This window comes from Budorcas taxicolor, chromosome 3 (genome assembly GCF_023091745.1).
Source record: "Budorcas taxicolor isolate Tak-1 chromosome 3, Takin1.1, whole genome shotgun sequence".
In the NCBI taxonomy this organism is placed as follows: Eukaryota; Metazoa; Chordata; class Mammalia; order Artiodactyla; family Bovidae; genus Budorcas; species Budorcas taxicolor.
The window spans coordinates 102,812,712-102,835,923 of NC_068912.1; the positions used below are offsets into that span (position 1 = coordinate 102,812,712).

Sequence of the window (23,212 nt, forward strand, 5' to 3'; positions counted from 1 at the left end):
CTTCCTGTACCCCCCTTTCCCCAGTCTCACCAACATTCCTCCTACTGACCTGCACTGGAGTTGGAGGGCAGCAGCTGCAGCGCCAGGATGCCCTGACGAATCATACTGACCAGCCCAAGATCAGCTGTCACCATGGAAACGCCCGCTTTCCGGCCTGAGGGCTCCCCTGAGTCTGGGGACTGGTCCTCCGTCTGGCCCAAGTCACAGAAAAGATTGAATGGGACAGATGGCGCTGCTACCCCATCCACAGCAAAGCCAGAATTGATAGTCTAGCACTGCCCACGCCAGACACGCCTAATCCTATGAGCTCTCCAGTTCCCCTACTGTATGGCCAAGTCCTGACTATGCTCCTTCCCCTGCTGTGTGCTTGGAGGCAGATCCTCAGATGGGCAAGCCGTCCAGCACCAGCTGAAGCACCACACTGTCCTGGAGCAGGCCTTCCCCACCTTTTGCCAGTAAGGCCCCCTTTCCGTATTCTTCCATTGCCATTATGATACATATTAATACATCAATCGAATTAAGTCTTCAGACACACAGACCTGCCATCTGCCTGGCTACTTCTCAGATATCTAAAAGAATAAGAGCGGGCACTGTGGTGAACCCAAGCAGCTTTATCCCAGATTATACAAAATAGTAGAAATCAAAGTCACCCACAATCAGCTTCTCAGATCCACGGGGGGAGAAGATTCAGGACTGAAAAAACACAAGCAAACAGCCTCCACATTTTCTCCCCGCCACAGTGTGTGCCTTGGGGAGTCTGGTAAGCCTCTTCAACAGGGAACCTGCTGTGCGCACTCACCAGCACTTCTTCGCTTGGTGCCCTCTGCCCCCGGCTTTTTGCCCTTTTTTTCTGCTGTCTCTTCCCTCTATGACGTTTGGCTTGCCCTTCCTCTGTCCCCTCTGTCCCTTAACAGCTCCTCCTTCTCCACGGCCTCTACCTGCTTTCTCTCCCACATACCTGGTTCTGGGGGTCATACTGCTGCTGTAGCATGGTGGCCACCTTATCCTCAAAGAGACAGAGCTGCGCATACACCTGCTGCAAGAACACCTCCCGCTGGGAAGGGTCCAAAAGGCAGCCCTGGACCAGCACCTGAGACGCACAAGGGAAAGAGCGGTATGTGAACGGCAGGGGGACGCTGGGCAGTACCCCTCTGGCCTCCCTCTTTATTCGCCACACTGGGCTGCCCCAAGCTCCCGCGTGGGGGCGCCACTAACATCTCCCAGTTTCCTCCATCTTGGCCTCCAGGACATTGTCTACAAGCTGCCCTATCTGGCCAGGAAACGCACATTCTTATTCTTGTTGATTTCCAAGCACTGCACACAGAAGCTGCTCTGGATGTTTTCTTTTTCTTAAGCTTAGAATCTTATTTCCCCAACGAGTGTTCCTTCCTTCTCTTTACCCTTAGCAGATAACTCCCAGCCACCATTTTCACAAAGAAAGGAAACCAGTCAACAGGAACTCCCCACTCACCCTAACCTCAGGGTGCACTACTCTCTGACCCACCGGAAACGCCCTCAGCATTGGCCAGTCCTTTGCATCTACCTGTGTTCTTGTTCTTCCTTCCAGGGTCCGAAGAAGATTCCTCTTCCTCTTTTCTCTCCCCAAAGCTAGTATCTCCATCTAACCTTGGATCTTTTGTCTGTCTAACATCTTGGTTCCCTCTCCATGGGGTTTCCTTCCTTCTACATTCAACATGAGTAAGTTCTCCCATCCTAAAAGTTTTATACAGACCTGGCGGCCCCGGTGGTGGCCTTGGGACCTCTCCTCTCTCCCTGTCCTCATCAGACTCCGACAATCTGCCCACTTCTCCCCATCCCCTGCCCGCCCACCCAACAGCTACTTCTTCACTCTCCATTCAGAACGGGGCCAGTGCGTGGGGACAGCCAGCAGAGGGCAGAGCAGGACTCTGGACAACTGAAGGCCTGACCGAGAGGAGGGGCAGACTGGGAACTGGGGCTGTGAAAAGAGGAGCAAAATGTTCAGAGCTGTATTGTTCAGAAGAGTGAAAACTGAGTCAACCTAAGGGTCCAACAACGGTTTGGCTAAATATATAATGACGGAAAATACGATAAAATACCAAGAGAAGCAGTCATTTAAAACTGTGTTTTCAAAAAATATTTAGTGATGTGGAAAAAATGCCCAGATCATATGTTAAAAGAGCAGGAGGTAGAACTGGGTGTTTGGAATAAGCTTGACGTTTCTTCTGTCTCTGGACTGAGTAGTGGTGATGAGGGAAATAAATGCATACTCAAAGAGAAGACAGACATTCCACAACATGTCAAAAATAGCTATTTCTGGGAGGTATATTATGATCAAGTTCTGTAGGTTTTAAAAAATATATATTTTATATATTTTCCAAATCTCCTTCAAAGGGCATATAGTATAACTGTGACAACTTTTTGTTTTGAAAAACAGCAGGATGCATCTTGAGGAAGTTGCCTCACGTCTTAGCTGACTTAGTGACAAGTGGCCCTGGAGGCTTCCCTAAGTTCTCAGTCCTCGTCTTCTCCACAGTGGCTGTCCTTGTTCAGAACTCACCTCCTCTGCCATGCTGTAATAATCTTCTGCTTGTTCTCCCTAGTCCAGAATTTGCCCCCAATTCTCACTGGCCACAGACAACTGTCATCTTCCTAATGGACACATCTGATCCTGTCACTGACATTCCAAACCTCCAACATTTCTCTCCTACCTGTGACTAATAATTTCAGTAGCTAACATTTGCACATTTTCTGTGTGACAGGCACTGTTTTATTAATAAATGCTTGACATGTATTAATTCAGTCACCATGCAATATTGGTGACATCCCCATTTTGGAGAAAAGACCCAGATGCACAGAGAAGTTAAGTAACTTGCACAAAAGCACACAGCTGGTAAGGGGTACAGCAAGGAAGCACATGAGGCATTTGCAGATACAGATGCTCTTTACCCCCAAACTCCCCTGTAGAATAAAGTGCAAGCTCTTAGCCATGACATCCAAGGTGTTTCATAATTCTGCCCCCGCTTCTCTCTCTCCCCTTTACCACCCTCCTGACCCTCCCATCACTCAATCTTCATTGTGTCCAGCTGAGTAACATGTAGCTCCCTATAACCCCTGTGACCGACAGCACAGTTTCACCGCTCTCTGTCTTTGCTTCTGCTGGCCCCTCTGCCTGGAAAGCCCATTTCCTCTGTTTTAAATAATTAACATCAATTCATCCTTCAAGACTCAGTTCACATGTCTTGGTCCAAAAGTCTCTCCTGCTGCTGCTCCAGGCTGGCTAGGTGCTCCCACAGCACCTGAGTCATAACTTATCGGTGCCCTTATCACTTTCAACTGAAATTATCTCTTTTAATATATGTCTACCCTACTAAGCTCTCAACCCCTCCCAGTAGGACAGGAACAGGGTCTGATTCATCCAGGACCTAGCCCAGGCCTGGCATCGATTGGGCTTCACTAAGTGTTTATCAAAGTGAACCAAGTGTTGAGCGATTACCTAACATCTAAACTTTTCTCACCTTGACCGTGAGTGCCTGTAAAGCCTGATCTCTGCCTGGGGATGTGGTCTACCACCAACAGTCCTAACACCAGCACTAGGAGAACACTTTAATCCTGGGTAGAGGGCTGGGACCCAGGCGTGTACCAAAGGCCATATGCATATCTCAGCTTCTCAGATGCTGTTTCTTGCATCCTCCTCTCTCAAAGCCAGTTTGATAGCTAAGCTGACAATGGAGCCATCAGGGACAGTTTCAGGGTAAGCCCCTACCAATGAGTTAAGTGTGGTTACAAGCAGATGAGGGGAAACTGGGTCAATACTTATCTAAGCCCAAAACAGATATTCTAGTAACAGACTTGACCATTCTCCAAAAGGAGTGCCTTCTGATAGCCTGTCTGGGTGTTGGATAAGCCTGTAATTATCTGTATGGTCAGCATTAACACCCGACAGCTCGCAGGGCTCAGAAGAAAAATGGCCCTCCTCTTTCCTTGGAAGAAATTATGTTTTTGGGTCTTTGTTATATTTCAAAACCACAAAACTGTCCCAAAAGACCATCTTCTAGAGGTAGTGCAAGGAGTTACGACAGTATCCAGCCTTCCGATGGAACTAAAAGGGGCAGGGGAGAGAAAAGAGACATCCGGGAGCAGAACCAGAGACTTGGAGGAGCAATGAGAGAGGCATTTGTCCAGTCAGTGCCAACTCACCTGATGCTTAAGGGAAGGCCCTTTAAGGCCAGAGCAACACTTTTAAAGAGGAGAGAGACTTGCAGAGATGACTAGGAATAGGTTTGAGGAGGGCTGGGGACTTTGGGCATGGAGAGTAGAGACGGGATAAGGACTTGGTCAGTGGACCACCCAAAATTAGGTCTGAGGATACAGACATGGAGAAAGGATGCAATACCTGATGGGACTGCAGGCCAATGATGGAGGAGTAGGCCTGGATAGTGACGTAGACCTCAGGCTGGAAGTTGATACAAGATCCAGGCACTCGGAAGGGCCGGAGCAGCCCGCCTAGGCAGCGGGAGAGGGCGTGGAAAACTTCATCAAACAAGATCTCCCCTGTGGAATCATCCTGAGGGCAGTGCAAAGAAAGGTCTCTCAAGGGTAACCAAACACAGCCCCGAGCAGAGGGCAGATATAAGCAGCTTCCGGGGTTGAGATTCTTAAGGTTGATCATACCCCCCAACACAGTGCACAGATGGGACGGGCTCTGTCTTCAAACACCCACCATCCCTTCACACACCTGTCTCCTTTCCACAGTGGTACCACTGTGGGATCATTTTTCACTTATCTCAGGCTGCCTCTTCTTACTCCTCACTTCCTACCCAATCCTTTCTTCCCACTGCCTCCCCTCAACCAACCCCTTACCACAATGCCAGTGGATGGGCTGAGGTCCAGCTCAATGACAAACCGATACTGCCAGGCCAGGAAGGTGACCCGGGTGGATGGTACAAGGAGGAAGGGCCTGGGGACCACTGGCTCATCTGGCTGCCACCCAGGAGGCAGGACACTGAGGACTTCCAGCTCCTGCTCAGACTGAAGCTGATGATGGAGAGAAGAGGGAAGAGTCAGGGAAGTACCCCTTTCTCTCCAGGACCTGACTTCCAGACCCAAAATGACACACCACTGGCTCTACCTCCCGCAACCCAACCAAGTGCTTCTCCAAGCTGGAAAAATGACTAGACAGTATTTCCCCTGTGAAATCTTGTGGCCAAAGTCACTTGCCCCTCCTCGAATTGGATCCCTCAAGAGTTAGTCTCCCCTCCTGCTTCCAGCACTCTTCTAAAAAAAAAAAAAGAAAAAACAGATCCTCGGGGTCAGCCCTCATGTTGTGCATATCTCTGGGCCTCACCAGCATCTCTTGGGGTGTGGCCTGCACAGTCTGGTGCAGGTGATTGAGGAACCAAGCCAGGCGAACATTTCGGGAGATTCGATAATCCTTTTTCATCAATAGGAACACGTGCCCAGCTTCTTCCACCTAGGGATAAAGAAATATTTTTAAAATCTATAAAAATTCACTAGTCCCAGGGACTTCCCTGGTGCTCTCCATGTAGGCGGCCTGGGTCTGATCCCTGGTCAGGGAACTAGGGGCTTGCCAGGTGGCTCCGTGGGTAAAGAATCTGCCTGCAATGCAGGAGACACAGGTTTGATCCCTGGGTCAGAAGATCCTCTGGAGGAGGACACTGCAACCCTCTCTAGTATTCTTGCTGGGAGAATCCCATGGACAGAGGAGCCTGGTGGGCTACAGTCCATGGGGTCACAAAGAATCGGATATGAATGAAGTGACTTAGCATGCACACAGGGAACTGGGGCCCATGTGCCTCAACTAAGGGTTCACATGCTGCAACTAAAGATTCATGTGGCCACAACTAAGACCTGGCACAGCCAAGTAAGTATTTTTTAAAAATCCACTAGTTCCTAGTAAATATAGATCACAGTGCAAGTAACTTGTCCAAAAAGCTCAGAATCCATTACCGAGAGGCAAGGCAGCAGAAGTGAAATGGTTACCCCCACTGCAGTGCAATGGGCTTCCCAAGGATTCAATTCTCATCTCTTGGTTCCCATTTCTCCTCTACAGACATCTATGCAGATCAAGTGACCTTTGTACATTTCACTGAATATGTAAGTTTCTCCTATAAACTCTAAGTTCTTTGAGGGCAGGGATTGCATCTTGCTCTATTTTTGCGTCCCTGTGCTTAGCAAATCGCTTAAAACAGAACAGACACTCAATAATGCCCAGCAGTTCCTCCTAGTAAGTCTTGACAACAGCAGGTAGTGAGAGCTCTTCACTGGGTGGATGGCAAGCCTACTGAAGACCTCAAAGCCCAGCTTCTGTGGGTCACAGTCTCCCTCCCCACCCTTCTCAGCTGTCAACGCTCCAGTTCCTTCCTTCTGTTGCCTCACAGGCAGTCGGTTCAACTGTGTCCTAACGACCATCTGTTCCCTTGCCTGTGTCCTCACCTGTCGCGACAAAAGCCTGGCCCAACTCTTGACTCCGGAGAAGGCAATGGAACCCCACTCCAGTACTCTTGCCTGGAAAATCCCACGGATGGAGGAGCCTGGTGGGCGGCAGTCCATGGGGTCGCTAGAGTCGGACACGACTGAGTGACTTCACTTTCACGCATTGGAGAAGGAAATGGCAACCCACTCCAGTGTTCTCGCCTGGAGAATCCCAGGGACGGGGGAGCCTGGTGGGCTGCCGTCTATGGGGTCGCACAGAGTCGGACACGACTGAAGCGACTTAGCAGCAGCAGCAGCAGCAGCAGCAACTCTTGACTCAGGATGAATTTAACTTTCTTCCTTATCCACACATACACTGCACCAGCTGTATACTCTGACGGAAAGAAACTTTCCACCTTGTCAGTGGTGCCACTTCTAGTGAACGTTACAATCATTTTACCTTTGCCTGGTCAGCAACCTTTCCTTAGTCCCCTTAGGTTCTCCAATCTGTCAGCTCCCGTGGTCCCACCAGATAAACCTGCCTATTGTTTTGCAGAGAAATAAGGGTCAGTGGGCCTGAACTCTTCAATGTGTCCTCAAGATTAACCCTTATCAGTAACATCCTTTACTCCCTTACTCTTGTCTCAGATGAAAAGATTACTCTCCTCCTACTTAGACAAACTGCAAATTTCTCTTCCCATGTTCCTAGTGAGGGGGGAAATGCCAGGCTACGAGGAAGTGAGCAAAAGTCAGTGATATCCGGTTGAGAAATGGGATGCTGAAATGAAGATTTTTTTCTCTCCAATAATGGGGAAATACCCATGGAGAAGAGATGGAAAAAGTCCTGGAAAAGCAATAATGATGGATATCTGATGCTGGAGAAGAGTTTGGAGAGTAGAGATGCAACGACTAATGATGAAGAAAGACCTTTCTCTCCAAGACAGAAGGCAAGAATAAAGAGATATAGAAACAACGGATACAAGTATATGTATATGGCTGAGTACTTTCACTGTTCACCTGAAACTACCACAACATTTTTAATGGGCTAAATCCCAATACAAAATAAAAAGTTTAAAGTTTAGGGAAAGAGATACAGAAAGAGACACTGGAAAATGGCAGGGATGAGAGTAGAAGAAGAGGGAAGAAACACATTTATTGAAAACCTAAAATACATTTAATAGAACACTGTAGAGGTTAAGTATAAGAACTTCAGATTCAGACTGGGTTTGAATCCTAATTCAGCCTCCTATTAGCAGTGAGATTGTGGGAAAGGTACTTAACCTATATAAGTTTCGGTGTCCTCATTTGTAAAATAAAGATAGTACTGGTATCAGATTTACCAGCACCAATCCTAATACCAATTGAATTGCGTTGTTCTGAGGATGACGGCAAACTACACATATGAAGTCCTCAGCACAGTGCGTGGCACTTAGTTAGAACACAACAGAAGTCAACTATTACAAGTTATGACCAGGCTCAACACTAGGCCCTTTACCTAGGTAACCACATTCAGTCTTCACACAAAACATTTAACAGAAGTAAGTGGAGATCCAAAAAAGTTAGGCAGCTTAGCAGAATTTGTAGTTCAGTTCAGTCGCTCAGTCATGTCCACCTCTTTGCGACCCCATGGGCTGCAGCATGCCAGGCTTCCCTGTCCATCACCAACTCCTGGAGCTTGCTCAAACTCATGTCCATCAAGTCAGTGACGCCATCCAACCATCTCATCCTCTGTCGTCCCCTTCTCTTCTTGCCTTCAATCTTTCCAAGCATCAGGGTCTCTTCCAATGAGTCAGTTCTTCGCATCAGGTGGCCAAAGTATTGGAGTTTCAGCATCAGTCTTCCAATGAATATTCAGAATTTTCTTTAGGATTAACTGGTTTGATCTCCTTGCAGTCCAAGGGACTCTCAAGAGTCTTCTTCAACACCACAGTTCAAAAGCATCAATTCTTTGGTGCTCAGCTTTCTTTATAGTCCAACTCTCACATCCATACATGACTACTGGAAAAACCCTAGCTTTGACTAGACAGACCTTTGTCAGCAAAGTAATGTCTCTGCTTTTTAATATGCTGTCTAGGTTGGTCATAGCTTTTCTTCCAAGGAGCAAGCATCTTTTAATTTCATGGCTGTGGTCACCATCTGCAGTGATTTTGGAATCCCCAAAAAGTACTCTCTCACTGTTTCCATTGTTTCCCCATCTATTTGCCATAAAGTGATGGGACTGGATGCCATGATCTTAGTTTTTTGAACGTTGAGCTTCAAGCTAGCTTTTTTACTTTCATTAAGAGGCTCTTTACATCTTCTTTGCTTTCTGCCATAAGGGTGGTGTCATCTGCATATCTGAGGTTATTGACATTTCTCCCAGCAATCTTGATTCCAGCTTGTGCTTTACCCAGCCCAGCATTTTGCATGATGTACTCTGCATATAAGTTAAATAAGCAGGGTGACAACATACAGCCTTGACATACTCCTTTCCCTATTTGGAACCAGTCTGCTGTTCTATGTCCAGTTCTAACTGTTGCTTCTTGACCTGCATACAGATTTCTCAGGGGGCAGGTCAGGTGGTCTGCTATTCCCATCTCTCGAAGAATTTTCCAGTTTGTTGTGATCCACACAGTCAAAGGCTTTGGCACAGTCAATAAAGCAGATGTTTTTCTAGAACTCTCTTGCTTTTTCAATGATCCAATTGATGTTGGCAATTTGATCTCTGGTTCCTCTCCCTTTCCTAAACCCAGCCTGAACATCTGGAATTTCATGGTTCACGTACTGTTGAAGCCTGGCTTGGAGAATTTTGAGCATTACTTTGCTAGCGTGTGAGATGAGTGCAATTGTGTGGTAGTTTGAACATTCTTTGGCATTGCCTTTCTTTGGAATTGGAATGAAAACTGATCTTTTCCAGTCCTGCGGCCACTGCTGAGTTTTCCAAATTTGCTGGCATATTGAGTGTAGCACTTTCACAGCATCATCTTCTAGGATTTGAAATAGCTCAGCTGGAATTCCATCACCTCCACTAATTTTGCTCATAGTGATGCTTCCTAAGGCCCACTTGATTTCACATTCCATAATGTCTGGCTCTAGGTAAGTGATTACACCATCATGGTTATCTGGGTCATGAAGATATTTTTTGTACAGTTCTTCTGTGTATTCTTGCCACCTCTCTTAATATCTTCTGGTTCTGTTAGGTCCATACAATTTCTGTCCTTTACTGTGCTCATCTTTGCATGAAATGTTCCCTTGGTATCTAATTTTCTTGAAGAGATCTCTAGTCTTTCCCACTCTATTGTTTTCCTCTACTTCTTTGCACTGATCACTGAGCAAGGCTTTCTTATCTCTCCTTGCTATTCTTTGGAACTCTGCATTCAAATGGGTATTAGGTGTCTTTCCTGTTCTTTGCCTTTAGCTTCTCTTCTCAGCTATTTGTAAGGCCTCTTCAGACAACCATTTTGCCTTTTTGCATTTCTTTTTCTTGGGGATGGTCTTGATCATTGCCTTCTGTACAATGTCACGAATTTCCATCTATAGTCCTTCAGGCACTCTATCAGATCTAATCCCTTGATTCTACTTGTCACTTCCATTGTATAATCGTAAGTGGTTTGATTTAGGTCATACCTGAATAGTCTAGTGGTCTAGAATTTGTAGGCACAGGGTCAGAAGTCAAGCCCACGCCTGATGAGCTTAACATATGGATTAAACTGGGGACTCAGGAGCAGAAAAGTTTTAAAATGGTTACAAGAAGGAACATGATGGAGGTTTATAAAGGATGCTGTGACATAATTCAAAAAGACAATTTAAACATCAATGTGATGCGATTATTACTCCATTGTCGCTATACTGTCTAAAATCACACTTTGGGAAATACTACTGTTAGCCTGCACGGGCCTGAGGTAGGGCCTGGCTAGCATTCTGGATTTTATCCAAGAATTAGGTCAAGCTACCTAAATCTTTTTTCAGCAGGGCAGTATTATTGTATCTGCATTTAAAAAAATTCCCCCCCCGCCCGGCTACCACAGGTTTTAGAAAGCTCCCCTAACAACCAGGGGAGATGACAATGGCCTACAGCACAGCTACTCAAAGTAGCCTTTCTGTGAGCTGTTTGAGCCTGTTCCCTGCTGAGACAAGGCGCTGTACTAGAATGTAAAACCACCACTGCCTTTCACTGACGGTCTTGGGAAAAGTCAGTTGAACTAACCTTTAAGACAAGTGAGCTCAGTTGCACTTTAAAGAACCTTTATAATAAGATGGCCAAGAACTGATGATTAATCAAAGTAGGGAAGGGAAGTGAAGTCGCTCAATCTCTCTGACTCTTTGCGACCCCATGGACTGTAGCCCGCCAGGCTCCTCCATCCATGGGATTTTCTAGGCAAGAGTATTGCAGTGGGTTGCCATTTCCTTCTCCAGGAGATCTTCCCAATCTAGGAATCGAACTCAGGTCTCCCACATTGTGGGCAGACTCTTACCATCTGAGCCACCAGGGAAGTCCAAAGTAACAACAACAACAAAAAAACGGTGTCAAGGATGCTTAAGGTAACACCAAAAACCAGTAGGTTGCAGGATGATTCCTGGTAGCTAGAGAAATCAGGTATCGTTCTTTCCTATCATTTCTAACCATCATTCTCCTCAGAAGGTCCCATCAAATTGAATGCTCTTATTGCCAAACTCTTAAAAAGACAAAAGGGGTCTAATTAGCTTGAAAGGAAATAGCAGCAATTACATGCCCTCTTTCTCAGAATGAGTTACTTTTATCAACTAGGCAACCTCTCCCTCTGGATTGGCTGTGTGGTCTTAGTGACCTCCCTTGTCTACATGTTGACTGTGCCACGGTTCTTATCTTGAAAAAGGCTGGGGTGGGTTCAGTATTATCAGAATAAGAAGGATATCCCAGTTCAGCAGCCCTTTCTGTTTATCACTCTATCCCTGGAGTCTGGTGCACTGCCTGGCAATAGGATGCGCTATACAATTTTGCTGAATGAGTGAGTTCACTCTATGTTCTAAGCAAAGCAAGTGCAACACTTAAAACCAATCATAGGCAGAACAACTCTTCTCAAGGTGAGGTCATCATAACACTAGTCTCCATTCTATTTTCCTGTTCTTCTTTGGTGATGAGTAAAGATATTTTTTTAAATAAATGCCAGTTTGTTTCAGTTGTGCAAGGAAATAGCCAGGAAAGGAGTTTTTTGGCCCATACTGGGCCAGGGTTAAAGGAGGGAGAGCACAGGTCTACATGTCAGCACCATAAGGAGAGTTGGGGACACCTGGTCACTTCATCTTCTAGGACTAAAATCTTGGCCACTCGGGGCTTAATAAACGAACCTTTCTTTCCATGATTCCCTGTACTGTTTAGTATCTTGTTAGGCATTCGCAAAGCGGCCTGAATTTCTTCATATCACCCACCAGAGTTAATACTGAAAAACTCCTATCCTGCCTCATCTGCTTTGTGGAAAAACTAGTTTGGATTTTTCCTTTGCCTCCATGAAAGTTGTTTTTACCAAGTTTTTTTCCCCCTACTAGTATGTTCTTGAGTAATATTATCTTCTTCTCTACAATTCTGGAATGGGGGGTGGTGGTTCTGGTGTAGACTCTTAACAGATTTGTTTTAGATAGAATGACAGTATTACAGAAAGAAAATGTGATGTGACAGCTGAGACTCTGGCCTTGACCTTTAGTTTCCTCCTCTATAAAATATCATCACCTATCCCAATGATGGGTGAAAGCACATTGTAAAGTTAAAAGTGCCACATAAATGCATGTATCAATAGTAACAAGGTGCTGCTGCTTTGAGTCTGGAGGAAGTCCTGCACACATCCCCCATTCTGTCCTAATGCAGCTGGCTTTTTTAGGACACACACAATTATTCAATTCGTCCTACTACATTGGATAAACCCAGCCTATTATTCTATTGTGAAGCTTAGGCTGCTGTTTTGTCTTCTAGTAAATCTCTTTACAGCTGAATTTCCCTGCTGATTCAGTCACGATGCCATCAAGTTCTTATCCAAGTCCAAAGAGGACAAAGGTAAGGTGAGTATGCATCCATTTGTCACTCAACAAATTTACGGACAGTCTGCTATGTGCCAACATGGGGCTAGGTTCTGAGGATACGACGGAAAGCAAAAATTGGCATACTCTGCTCTCATAGAATTTACCCTACAATAAAAAAAACCAAACAAACCAATCAGATAATCACTCTAATTATTATAGTAATACAAACTAGGTGTGCCTAAGGATAAGAATGTGGTTTTATGAGAGCATGTAACAAAGTAACCTGACTCAGAGGTGGGTCTTAAGAGAAAGTGGCTCTGGAGATTGAGCAGAGTTGACTAAGGAAGGAGGGAAAGGGGGATTCAGCAGATGGAGGGTACAGACAAGCACTGTCCCATTAGAAGACTTTCTTCAGACTATTTATTAGTAGGCTGCTTAATTCCACTACTGTGTAGCTTCTGTTTCTCCACCTTGTCTCAAAGGTTATTTTGAATGACGGACTAACTCTTCAAGGCCAAACTGAAGTCTAGCTCATCAATCAGTTCTTACAGAATCCACACTCTTGAAACCAGGAACATTTCCTAACTTGAGCCTTCTTGCAACATCCCGCTTGTATGCATCCTTCAAAGTCAACAACTACAGTTTCACAAACATTAGCTCTAAGTTTTCTTCACTTTCAAGATGCAATTTATCGAAACCAAAAGACTCAAGAATTCAGGCAGCTAGAGTGGTATTTTTCCAAGTGTGATCCAAGGACCCACTGGCATCAGAACCACCTGAGGTGCTTGTTAAACTGCAGAAACCTGGGCACCACCTGAGACCAAATGAATTAAGAGTTGAGAGGGCTCAGGAGTCTACACTTCATGAGCTCCCCCAAGTCACTCTTCCACTGCACTGGTTGAGAATTCCTGAGTTAGTTGTGTTCTCACAGCACTGACACTTACGTGGAGATTTAATCCCTGATACTGAATCCTCCCGAGTTTGAAGTACATTGGAGTTGTCTGGCAAAGAGAAAGCAGGGTTTTGAAGGCAGAGACCTGGATTCAAATATGTTCTACTACTTAACAAGCTTGGACAAGTCCGTTTTTCCAGGCCTCAGTTTCATCTGTAACATGTGAATAAGAATGTTTACTTCAGAAGGATGTTGTGGCAATTAACCCAGAGAATCAGACAATGATAGAGAAAGCCCATCATTCTCTGGAACATTCACTGAGGCCTACATACCATCCATAGCAAGCTGAATAAGACATGAGGCATGTGCTGCACGCTATGCATGCCAGAATGAAGGGAGCAATGTCCATCTCATTGATTTGTTTTTTTGTTTGTTGCCCCTGTCCCTTGGTGGTTAAGGTACAAATTATTCTTGAAGCCTTTTCCAACCCTGTGCTGTTTTCCGTTAACAGCGTTCCACAAGAGTTTTCACCTGCCCTTGAACCACTGTACATATGCCAAAGTCCTGAACCTCAAGCATGGCTTCAACCTGAATCTTCTTCACCAGTCTTCTCTCTCACCCACCTCCCCGAGTCTGAGATCACACGCTGGTTCCACTGCTTATTAGAATAAGGCCTTGGTGAAGTTACTTAAACTCTCTGTGCCTGAGTTTCCTCACCTGTGAAAGAGGGATAATAACTGTGCCGATTTCACAGGGATTTCCCAAGTAGTAGATGATGACTCAGGAAACACTTGTGTTAGCTATTCTCAGTGTCACCGAGCCCACATGAGCAGCTGCTTCCTCTAAGTTCTCTGAAGGCTCACACCTCCTCCTCTGCTGCTGCTGCTAAGTCGCTTTAGTCGTGTCCGACTCTATGCAACCCCATAGACGGCAGCCCACCAGGCTCCTCCGTCCCTGGGATTCTCCAGGCAAGAACACTGGAGGGTTGCCATTTCCTTCTCCAACGATGCATGAAAGTGAAAAGTCAAAGTGAAGTCGCTCAGTCGTGTCTGACTCTTCGCAATCCCATGGACTGCAGCCTACCAGGCTCCTCCGTCCATGGGATTCTCCAGGCAAGAGTACTGGAGTGGGTTGCCATTGCCTTCTCCTCCTCCTTCCCCTCAGATTGTCAATTTTCCTTTGCCTGCAATGTATTCCGCCTCTCCTCACTGCCACCCTCCACTCCTCCATGCTTAAATGTCATTCCTCTGAGAAGGCTTTAGGATCCACCCACTTCACTTAACAATTACGTTAAGAACCCTTGTTAAACACTCACTCGCTCTGTACTTTTCCTCTGAGGCACTTATTATAAGCCAATGTTTGTTCACCCCATTAAAATAGGGAGTGTCTTACACTGCTCCCTATCCACCCTGATACTTAGCACAATTCCAAGTCCATAACAGCACACATCATTTAAGTATCTGAGGAATGATGACTTCTTAAATCTGACTAGGCCCAAACTTTCTCTCTTGGGATTATAATAACCTCTAACAGTCAGTCACTTTTCTGCCAAGGGGCAGAACTCTTCACTCCCTTTACCTTCTGGGGTAAGATATGCAGAAATGCAAATCAAGAATTTAACAAATGAACTTGTGGCTGAGTGAGACTGCCAGGAAGATGTGTTGATTCAAGTTATTTTAGATTTGCATTGCTCAGTATGGTAGCCATTACTATCTGTGGCTACTGAGCACTTGAGATATTGCTAGCCCAAAGTGACATATGCTTAAGTATAAAATACACTCTGGATTTTAAAGACTTGGTACAAAAGAAGAACGTTAAATATCTCATAATTTTTAATATTCATTACATGTTGAAATGGCACTATTTTGGAAATATGGGGTTAGAGAAAATATATTATTATAAATTAATTTTACCTATTTTTTTTAACCTCTTTAAGCGGCTACTACAAAACTGGCATATATGGCCTGCATTGGGTTTCTATTGGATAATGCTGTTTTAGACTATCTGCATGAAAGGTTTGTTTTATTTCACAACATCCCTCCATGTCTTCTCATTTTAATCCACAAAACATGCTCCAAATTCCTTGAGTATTCCTCAGTAATGGTATTTCTGATGCCTAGGCTACTCCACCAGCCCTGTGAGCACATTTGATCCTTTTTAATAGGGTAGTTTCCTATAGTTGTATTTAATCTTGGATCTCATTACATCAAATCCTAGCACTGGAGATTTACCATCCTGTGGCTACTTTCTTTTTGCACTGTAAACATTATGGCTAAGAACACAAGATCTACAAGGGACCACCTGTTTTGGAGTCCTGGCTCTGCCACTTACTAGCTGTGCAACTTTGTTACTCTTAAAATCTCTGTGCCTCAGTTTCCTCAACTGAAAAATGGGGATAAGTGGCTACTTCGTAGGGTTGAGAGTAATCTTTGACATTGGTAAAGTGCTAAGATGGTCTCTGGGACACAGTAAGCATTTGATAGGTAAGGATTCAATACGTGATTATACACCTCTCACCCTTCCCATCCACTCACATGTTCTCCTGTAACATTGGGCAACTCTCCTAGTGATGTTTTCTTTCCAAATCTGACATTTTAGACTTCTAATTCCAAAACTCTGCCACTCCCCAGCTGAGAGTAGCACTTGGGTAAGGTACTTCACTTCCCTCGATTTTTAGTTTGTCTGTAAATGAAAATGGGTATTGTCACCTTCCTTGCACAAGTCTGAACCACACAATGTATACAAAAGTTCCTTGCATGGTCCTTCGTACTTAATGGATGCTTCATTTGCATTTTCCGATTTAAAACGTGTGATCCTCACAATAGACCAGAAGATAGATAGATATTTTACAAAGAAGGAAACAGGATCCGGGAAGTCAAGATTTGCCCAAAGTTGCACAGATAGCTACAGGGCAGCGCCAATACTAGAACGAGGTTTCACTCTGAATCCAGCGTTTTTTCATGAAATCTAAGCTGCTCTCCAATAGCATGAGCGCTAGAACCTAGTTAATTTATGCTGTTTATGGCATTCCAATATTTGAATGAGGCAGCAACCGGCAAACCTGCCCACTGAAACTGCAACAGAAGATCAAAATACATATTTTCTGAATGCCATTACGAGGTCAAAGAACCCAAGAGCCCTAGAGTTGAGAGTCGTGGATTAAATTTCGGCAAACAAAACTGAGCCACGAATTCCTCCTCTAGCCCTCCCCAAGGAAAGTAGGGGTGAGGAAATCCTACTGTTGGGCCTTCAGGAGGGCCAGGCGGCCCCCAGACCCGGAGGAGGCCACGGCCGCGCCTGGCCGCCGGACCCTCCCCCTCGGATCTACAGGCCCAGCGCTGCGCCCGCCCGCCCCTCACCTCCGGCTCCGGGCGCTCCGAGGCCATCACACAGCCCTCCCGCGCCGGCCCGGGCCAGAGACGATGCTCCGCTCCTGACCCCTGACCCGGAGGTCTCGCGACTGGCGGGGCCGGAAGTGAGTGGGAGGGTCGAGTTCTGAGCTTTCTAATTGGCCTACTTGGGAACCGGAAGAGGAAGTGATTGACACCGCCCCCCGCCGCAGCAATGCAGGTGAGGACCGGTTTGGCGCTAGCGACGGCTAGCTAGCTTGGGGTAGCGAGACAGAAAGTGGGCTGGCCGAGGAGAGAGTGAGGAGTTAGGGGTGAGAGGACGGGGTCGACACCGCGACTGTGAGATAAAGGAACGCGCGATGGGGACGAGGACCTCTGGAGAGGGATAGGGGTGGAGCCCGGCTGACAGGAGACAGAAACTGCGGTTAGGTTGGGACGGAGAAGGCAGCACTGTCTTGCTGGGGTGTGGAAAAGGATCAAGTTGTTGCTAGGGTGTGGAAAAGGATCAAGTTGAAATTTGGGAAGGTGCAGTCCAAGGAAGACGGCTGAAGAAAGAGGTGGATTGGGCTCGGGCTCAGGCCCCAGCCTAGACGTTGGATGTCGACAGAACAGAGAATCTGTAATTGGAGAGAAGCCCGAGCGTGGAAGGAATTGTGGGACCGTGGTGGCCAGAAGCCAGACTAAATAATCTGAGGCCGTGGGTGGAACCCGGCTCGTGTCCTCCACATTCGGGGTTTTGCAGTTCTGTTTCATTCTTCCTAGTGTGTACCCCTAGTAGTTAAAGGGTGAAATGAGATAAAACTGGAGATCGCAGACGTAAAGGAAATGCCGTGGAGACCCCTCAGCTTTTAATATAGTTTGCCTAGTGCTTAGGGGCATGTGCGGTTTGGTTGTTGTTGTTTTGTTTTGTTTTTCACTTGTCACTGTTTGTTGCAGAAGGGTAATTTCAGTACATTTTTATAGGTTGACTAAGCTTGCGAAAGGGGCACAGGAATATTGGCACAGCAATAAAGTGAGTGCAGATTAATTTAGCAAGGAAGAGGTTGAAACAGCAAATGCTGAGGGAAGAGGAAGGTGACGGTGGCAGTATTCACAGGAGCCTTCCTGTGTAGGTAGGTTTTCAGAGATTATGTCATTGCCAAGAACAGCCAGGTTCACAAGGCAGGTTCTAGAACATAGGACGTCAGAGTACGTCTGCTGCTGAGGTGTGCCAAACAGAATAAATCCCAGGCATTATGTCTGGTGAAAATTGTCCAGTGAGGGAGAACAGATAAAAACCAAGCCTAATATAGAGAAACAGTCACGCCCAGATTAAAAGCAATGAGAGGAAGGAATCAGTAGGTAAGAGGAATTGAGGTCAGATGAATGGGTTTAAAGGTCTAAGGGTTGATGCTGTCTGTGATCCTAACTCCAAATAGAGTAAACAGCCTGACTGTCCCTGTGCCAGTGAGAGTCTGTGTCACTGTCCTGGTGTTGCACACTGTCACCCTGGCTTTTCAGCCTTTCTCTATATGTGTCATCCTTACACTCAGCTGAGTAACCAACCTATTCCTATTGGCTCAGAGGGAGGAAAAACAGCTTGAGGCATCATTAGATGCACTGCTGAATCAAGTGGCTGATCTGAAGAACTCACTGGGGAGTTTCATTTACAAGCTGGAGAACGAGTATGACCGGCTGACCTGGTAAGAGTTGCCAGGGCAAGCTGGGGAGGGCTCTATGGGTGGGGGCTAGGCCACCTGCTGCATAGGGTACCTCCAGCATTTATCACTTTGTGAACATCTTTTGATTTAGAAAGAGCTGGCTTTCCCAACATTTAACACTGAAGTTGGCCTTGGACCCCAACTGTAAGGGTAGTAGAGAAATGCCCAATTTCTCAACCCAGGTTCTTTCTAGCTTTTAATTCTCCCTGTTTGACTTCTCCAGGATGAGGTCCTCCTGCAGTGGGTCCTCCCACCACAGTATTCATACTGGATTTCTTGCACGGGTTTTGCCAAGTCTTTTAGGTCCAATCTAGGAAAGTTTGGATCTGGAAAGGGATCTTTCACCCGGTTTCTGAAGTTCTAGTGATAATAGTGTAGCCATCGTTCCTATTTTGCCATTGTTCTCACCCCATTCAAATGTAGTAGCTCCTCGTAATCTATCAGGGATAAGTTCTAAGACCCACTGTGGATTCCCGAAACTATGATAGTACTGAATCCTATTCTGTATATACTGTGGGTTGTTTTTTTTTTCCTATACTACTTGTGTGGGTACCGTATACAGTATGGATATGCTGGACAAAGGGATGATCAACATCCTGGGTAGGACAGAGTGGGATGAAGCAAGATTTCATCACACTCCTCAGAACACCTCCCAATTTAAAAATATGGATTGTTTATTTCCTGGATTTATCATTTAATATTTTTGGACTGTGGTTGACCACGGGTAGATGAAACCTCAGAAAGTGAAACTTAGGATCAGTGGGGATTGCTATAATGACCTGTCTTTTTTCTCCATCTGTGTCAGAAACTCAAAGTGTATCCCTCTTTCTTAACCCCAGAATCCCTGTGAGCCAGTCTAGTTCCTGCCCAGGCCAGCATAGGGCTATGAGTGTTTTGGGGGTGAGTCTGGTTATTCCTAGTCCGAGGGACCCCTTTGAGGCTCCTTTACCAGGAACATGCTGACATCTTCTTACCACCACCAGGCCATCTGTCCTGGACAGCTTTGCCTTGCTTTCTGGACAGCTGAACACTCTGAACAAGGTCTTGAAGCATGAAAAGACACCACTGTTCCGCAACCAAGTCATCATCCCTCTGGTGTTGTCCCCAGACCGAGATGAAGATCTCATGGTAAGAGGAGGAGAGGGATGCAGCTTAGGAAACGAAGCTCTTAAATGAGGACTGACAGCACAGTGGTTGGTTTCTATCTAGAAATTCTGAATATGCAGTAGTGTGTGGCAATAAGTGGGGGCTACATTTTGGAGGCCTTGCTTTTTGTCCTTCTGTCCTATTTCAATCTTTGATTAAAATGTGGCAGAGAGGGGTTTATCCTTAGATCTGGTAGAGATGGGGTGTGAGTAGATAGAGTTGAAGGATGGAATGAGGGGAATAGTGTCTTAGGAAGCCAGATATTATTAGTCTCAGGTTACGTTTTCCCTGAAAGTGCACTGTTTGCCTGTGGAAGGAACTATGTGTATATCAAGCCAGAATTGAATCTACTTGGAGTGCACAGTAGGATCATAAAATCTGTGTGTTACAGAGGCAGACTGAAGGACGGGTACCTGTTTTCAGCCACGAGGTGGTCCCTGACCATCTGAGAACCAAGCCTGACCCTGAGGTTGAAGAGCAAGAGAAGCAGCTCACCACGGATGCTGCTCGCATTGGTGCTGATGCAGCGCAGGTTGGACCGAGTCCCTGCCCTGCTGCCCTACACCCTCGAGTTTTACCATGAGAGGCTGAGTATTCTCACTTCTCTATTGTAGGGTATGGCAGTTGGTTATGCCTCCATTGCCCCTGGAACAGCTCAAGGAAGAACCTTTCCTGTAATCATTTCTTGCTTGCCCTAAATTCTGCACAAACTTACATGTGTTACAGAAACAGATCCAGAGCTTGAACAAAATGTGCTCAAACCTTCTGGAGAAAATCAGCAAAGAGGAACGAGAATCAGAGAGTGGAGGTATGGAGGGATTGGTGGCAAAGTGGTGGGGGAATGAGGGATAAGATCACTGGAATAGGAAGGGTGGTGTTGGTAGTGGTGACATGAGGATGCAGGGATGTGCTGTTTAGCCAAGGGTATGCATCTATTCTGTTGGCCTTCTATATTTCAGGCCAGCGCTGGGGCAGGTGGAGAAAGGAGCAAAGGGAGAAGGGCGAATTCTGAGATAGTCATGGGGGTCCTCTGGCTGTTCCTCTGGGTTGCCAGGAAGTCTGGATGCTACCAAAGTCAGAACTCCAAGCCCTGGCACTCATACTGGTCTTCCTGGTGCTAGAAGAAGTCCAGGGCCTGAGGCGTACCTCAGGGTCTCCACTTACTTTGCCCTTCAGGTCTCCGGCCGAACAAGCAGACCTTTAACCCGGCAGATACCAACGCCTTAGTGGCAGCTGTTGCCTTTGGAAAGGGGCTGTCTAACTGGAGGCCTTCAGGCAGCAGTGGTCCTAGCCAGCCAGGCCAGCCGGGAGCTGGAACAGTCCTCGCAGGAGCCTCAGGATTACAGCAGGTGCAGATGGCAGGAGCTCCAAATCAGCAGCAGCCAATGCTCAGTGGGGTGCAGATGGCCCAAGCAGGCCAGCCAGGTAAGGTGACAAGGATTGGCTTGGTGACAGACCTTGAGCAGGGATGTGAGAATAAACTGGGTTATCTGCCACACTTCCCCCTCACCCCATTCCCAGGGCTGGAGACATTCTCCTTTTCTCCTTGGACTGTGACCCAGAAAAAAACTCTTGAGAGTGAAAGTCTCATTTGAGACTCTGTTAATAGACACCAGACAATGAGAAAGAACTTCGACTAAAATTGCCCTTAGCTACCCTTCTGTGCCCTTTAACTTTGGGTAGGTGTGTTGTCAGTGTCTCACCCTAGGTATTAGGATCACTGGGTAGATGTGTTGGGAGTTGACAAGCAGGCAGGTTTTCCAGTGCTACGCGTATTCCTTGCTCTGTATCCTATTTCTTCTGCTCACTTAGTAATTATCAGAACAGTCTGGAGGAGTTCGGATATAAGCAGCTAGAAGAAATATTTTCTTCCAAGCTGTCTAGGCAAAGGGACAAGCTCTCTTTTTCCATTAGGGGAGGAGCAGGAGCCTGCAGGGATGTGTTCCAGCCCTTCCCGCTATTCCTCCTCCTGACCATCTTCAGGTAGAGGGCTGGGCAGGGAGCTGTACCTCTGAGCCTTGTCACCCAAGGTCAGATGCCACAGATTCTGAGCTGATGGAGGAGGTGACAGAAGGGAACCTGGGAGGCAGCACTTCTGATTTATGACGAACATCTGACTATGCTTCAGGTGTCTTTCTTCATGTTCTTTTTAGGGAAAATGCCAAGTGGGATAAAAACCAACATCAAGTCGGCTTCCATGCATCCCTACCAGCGGTGAGTGTGAGTGGCAACCTCCACTCCCAGGTGTTCTTTTCAGAGTTGGGCAGTGAAACTACCTTTTGCCCAAAGCTGACCTGGATGGGTACAATGAAAAGAACACAGGCTTTCGGCCGCAGACAGATCCCATCTCCACTGCCAACTAGCTATGTGACCTTGGGCAAGTGACCTACTTTTTCTGAGCCTGTTTTCTGGTTTATAAATGATGATAATACCTACCTCATAGGGTTGTTGTGAGGATTAAAATGGGAAAATGATGTAAAACACTTAGCACAATCTATGAAATAATGAGTATTCAATAAATGAGAGTTTCTACAGCCACTTCTCCCCACTGCCCCCTCCTCGGTCCTCGATCCAGAACTTGCCCTGATCTGAAACTGCTTCATGTCTGTGGTGAGCTGATGGACACAAGATCGTGGACTGCTCAGCTTTGTTTGAAAGCCTGTGTTTATTTTGTGCTGCCAGAGATGGTGACAGCTTCTGTGTCCTTAGAGGCCCGCTGCCTCCACAGGCCTTGCTTCCCACATTCCAGCCTGGCCATCTCTCCAGGCTGCAGGGGACGAGGCCTCCGGGCCGAGACAGACCATCCACTTACAACTCTGGAGAAGCTTGGGACTGCTCTACTCTCCATCCTCTCAGAAGCCAGTTCAGCTCGCATCTGGGAAATAGTCAGAGTCCCTTATCCTTTACCCCACCCTGGGCATGTCAGGGAAGATGTTGAAGTCCCAGTAGGTGGGGGCTTCCTCAGGAAGTGGCTCTGCCAGGCAGGACTACATGAGAAAGGGTTTTGTGAGCAAGTGAAAATGTCCCTTGTTCTCCAGACCTTTTTTTTTTTTTTCTTTCATATTTTGGAGGGAAAGGGGACTTGCACCTCACACCGTCGATCATGGTTGAGTCATCCTCAAAGTATGCCTGGTTACTGGGCTCAGTTAGCATGGCTTTTCTCCAGTCCACTGAGCCAGTGGTTCCAATAAGGGTCAAGTGGATGGTGGGAGGTGGCAGCCGCCAGCACTTTTGCCTGCTTCTATAAAGCTGGAGAGGAGAGTGGGCTTGGGTTACCAGCTTAAGCTGCCTTTCTTGGCTCTCCTTTGCAAGCAAGGGCAGGAGTTGAGTCAGCAGAAGTGGACCAAAGGATTGCTCTGAATAAAGTTATTTAAGTTGATGACCACTGTGTCAGGGTTATCTGACAGCAGGTAAATTGAGAGAGCTATGTGGGGATTGGAGACTACACGTCAGAGACTTTCAAGGTTGTTGCAATATTTTAAAAATTTTTATTTATTTGGCTGTGCTGGGTCTTAGTTGCAGCATGCAGGATTTTTGGTTGTAGCAGGTGAACTCTTAATTGCAGCATATCGGATCTAGTTCCCCAACCAGGGATCAAACCCAGGCCCCTTACAATGGGAGCCCAAAGTCTTAACCACTGGACCACCAAGTCCCAAGGCAATCCTTTTTTCTTCTCCAATAAAAAGTTTTCTTAGGTGGTTTTTTTTTTCTCTTATCTGTAGGTTTGATCTAAAAGT

General features: G+C 46.4%; 2 protein-coding genes across 2 annotated transcripts in view; one reads left to right on the plus strand and one right to left on the minus strand.

The window, feature by feature from the left end:
* The window catches only part of SZT2 (SZT2 subunit of KICSTOR complex), a 51,491-nt gene extending 34,777 nt beyond the window's left edge, over window positions 1-16,714 (minus strand). Inside the window, exons 1-6 of the mRNA XM_052638278.1 lie at window positions 16,639-16,714; window positions 5,327-5,452; window positions 4,843-5,016; window positions 4,376-4,546; window positions 959-1,090; window positions 50-191 (exon numbers count right to left, since the gene is read on the minus strand). Of these exons, the coding sequence (XP_052494238.1) occupies window positions 50-191; window positions 959-1,090; window positions 4,376-4,546; window positions 4,843-5,016; window positions 5,327-5,452; window positions 16,639-16,665 (772 nt within the window). The 5' untranslated portion in view covers window positions 16,666-16,714. The remainder of the gene's footprint in view (window positions 1-49; window positions 192-958; window positions 1,091-4,375; window positions 4,547-4,842; window positions 5,017-5,326; window positions 5,453-16,638) is intronic.
* Window positions 16,715-16,829: 115 nt separating this feature from the next.
* Window positions 16,830-22,013, plus strand: MED8 (mediator complex subunit 8). The gene is made up of 7 exons (XM_052637367.1): window positions 16,830-16,849; window positions 18,193-18,311; window positions 19,313-19,457; window positions 19,867-20,007; window positions 20,202-20,283; window positions 20,652-20,900; window positions 21,629-22,013. Exons 1-7 carry the CDS (start codon window positions 16,844-16,846, stop codon window positions 21,691-21,693), a joined length of 807 nt encoding a protein of 268 aa, XP_052493327.1. The 5' UTR covers window positions 16,830-16,843; the 3' UTR covers window positions 21,694-22,013.
* The last annotated feature ends 1,199 nt before the right edge of the window (window positions 22,014-23,212 follow it).

What these genes read in the sequence shown, in the direction of transcription:
- MED8 (XM_052637367.1), top strand. An exon ending in ACGAGAATCAGAGAGTGGAG is followed by an intron (nt 20,284 to 20,651) that starts GTATGGAGGGAT and finishes TTTGCCCTTCAG; the next exon opens with GTCTCCGGCCGAACAAGCAG. An exon ending in GGCCCAAGCAGGCCAGCCAG is followed by an intron (nt 20,901 to 21,628) that starts GTAAGGTGACAA and finishes TGTTCTTTTTAG; the next exon opens with GGAAAATGCCAAGTGGGATA.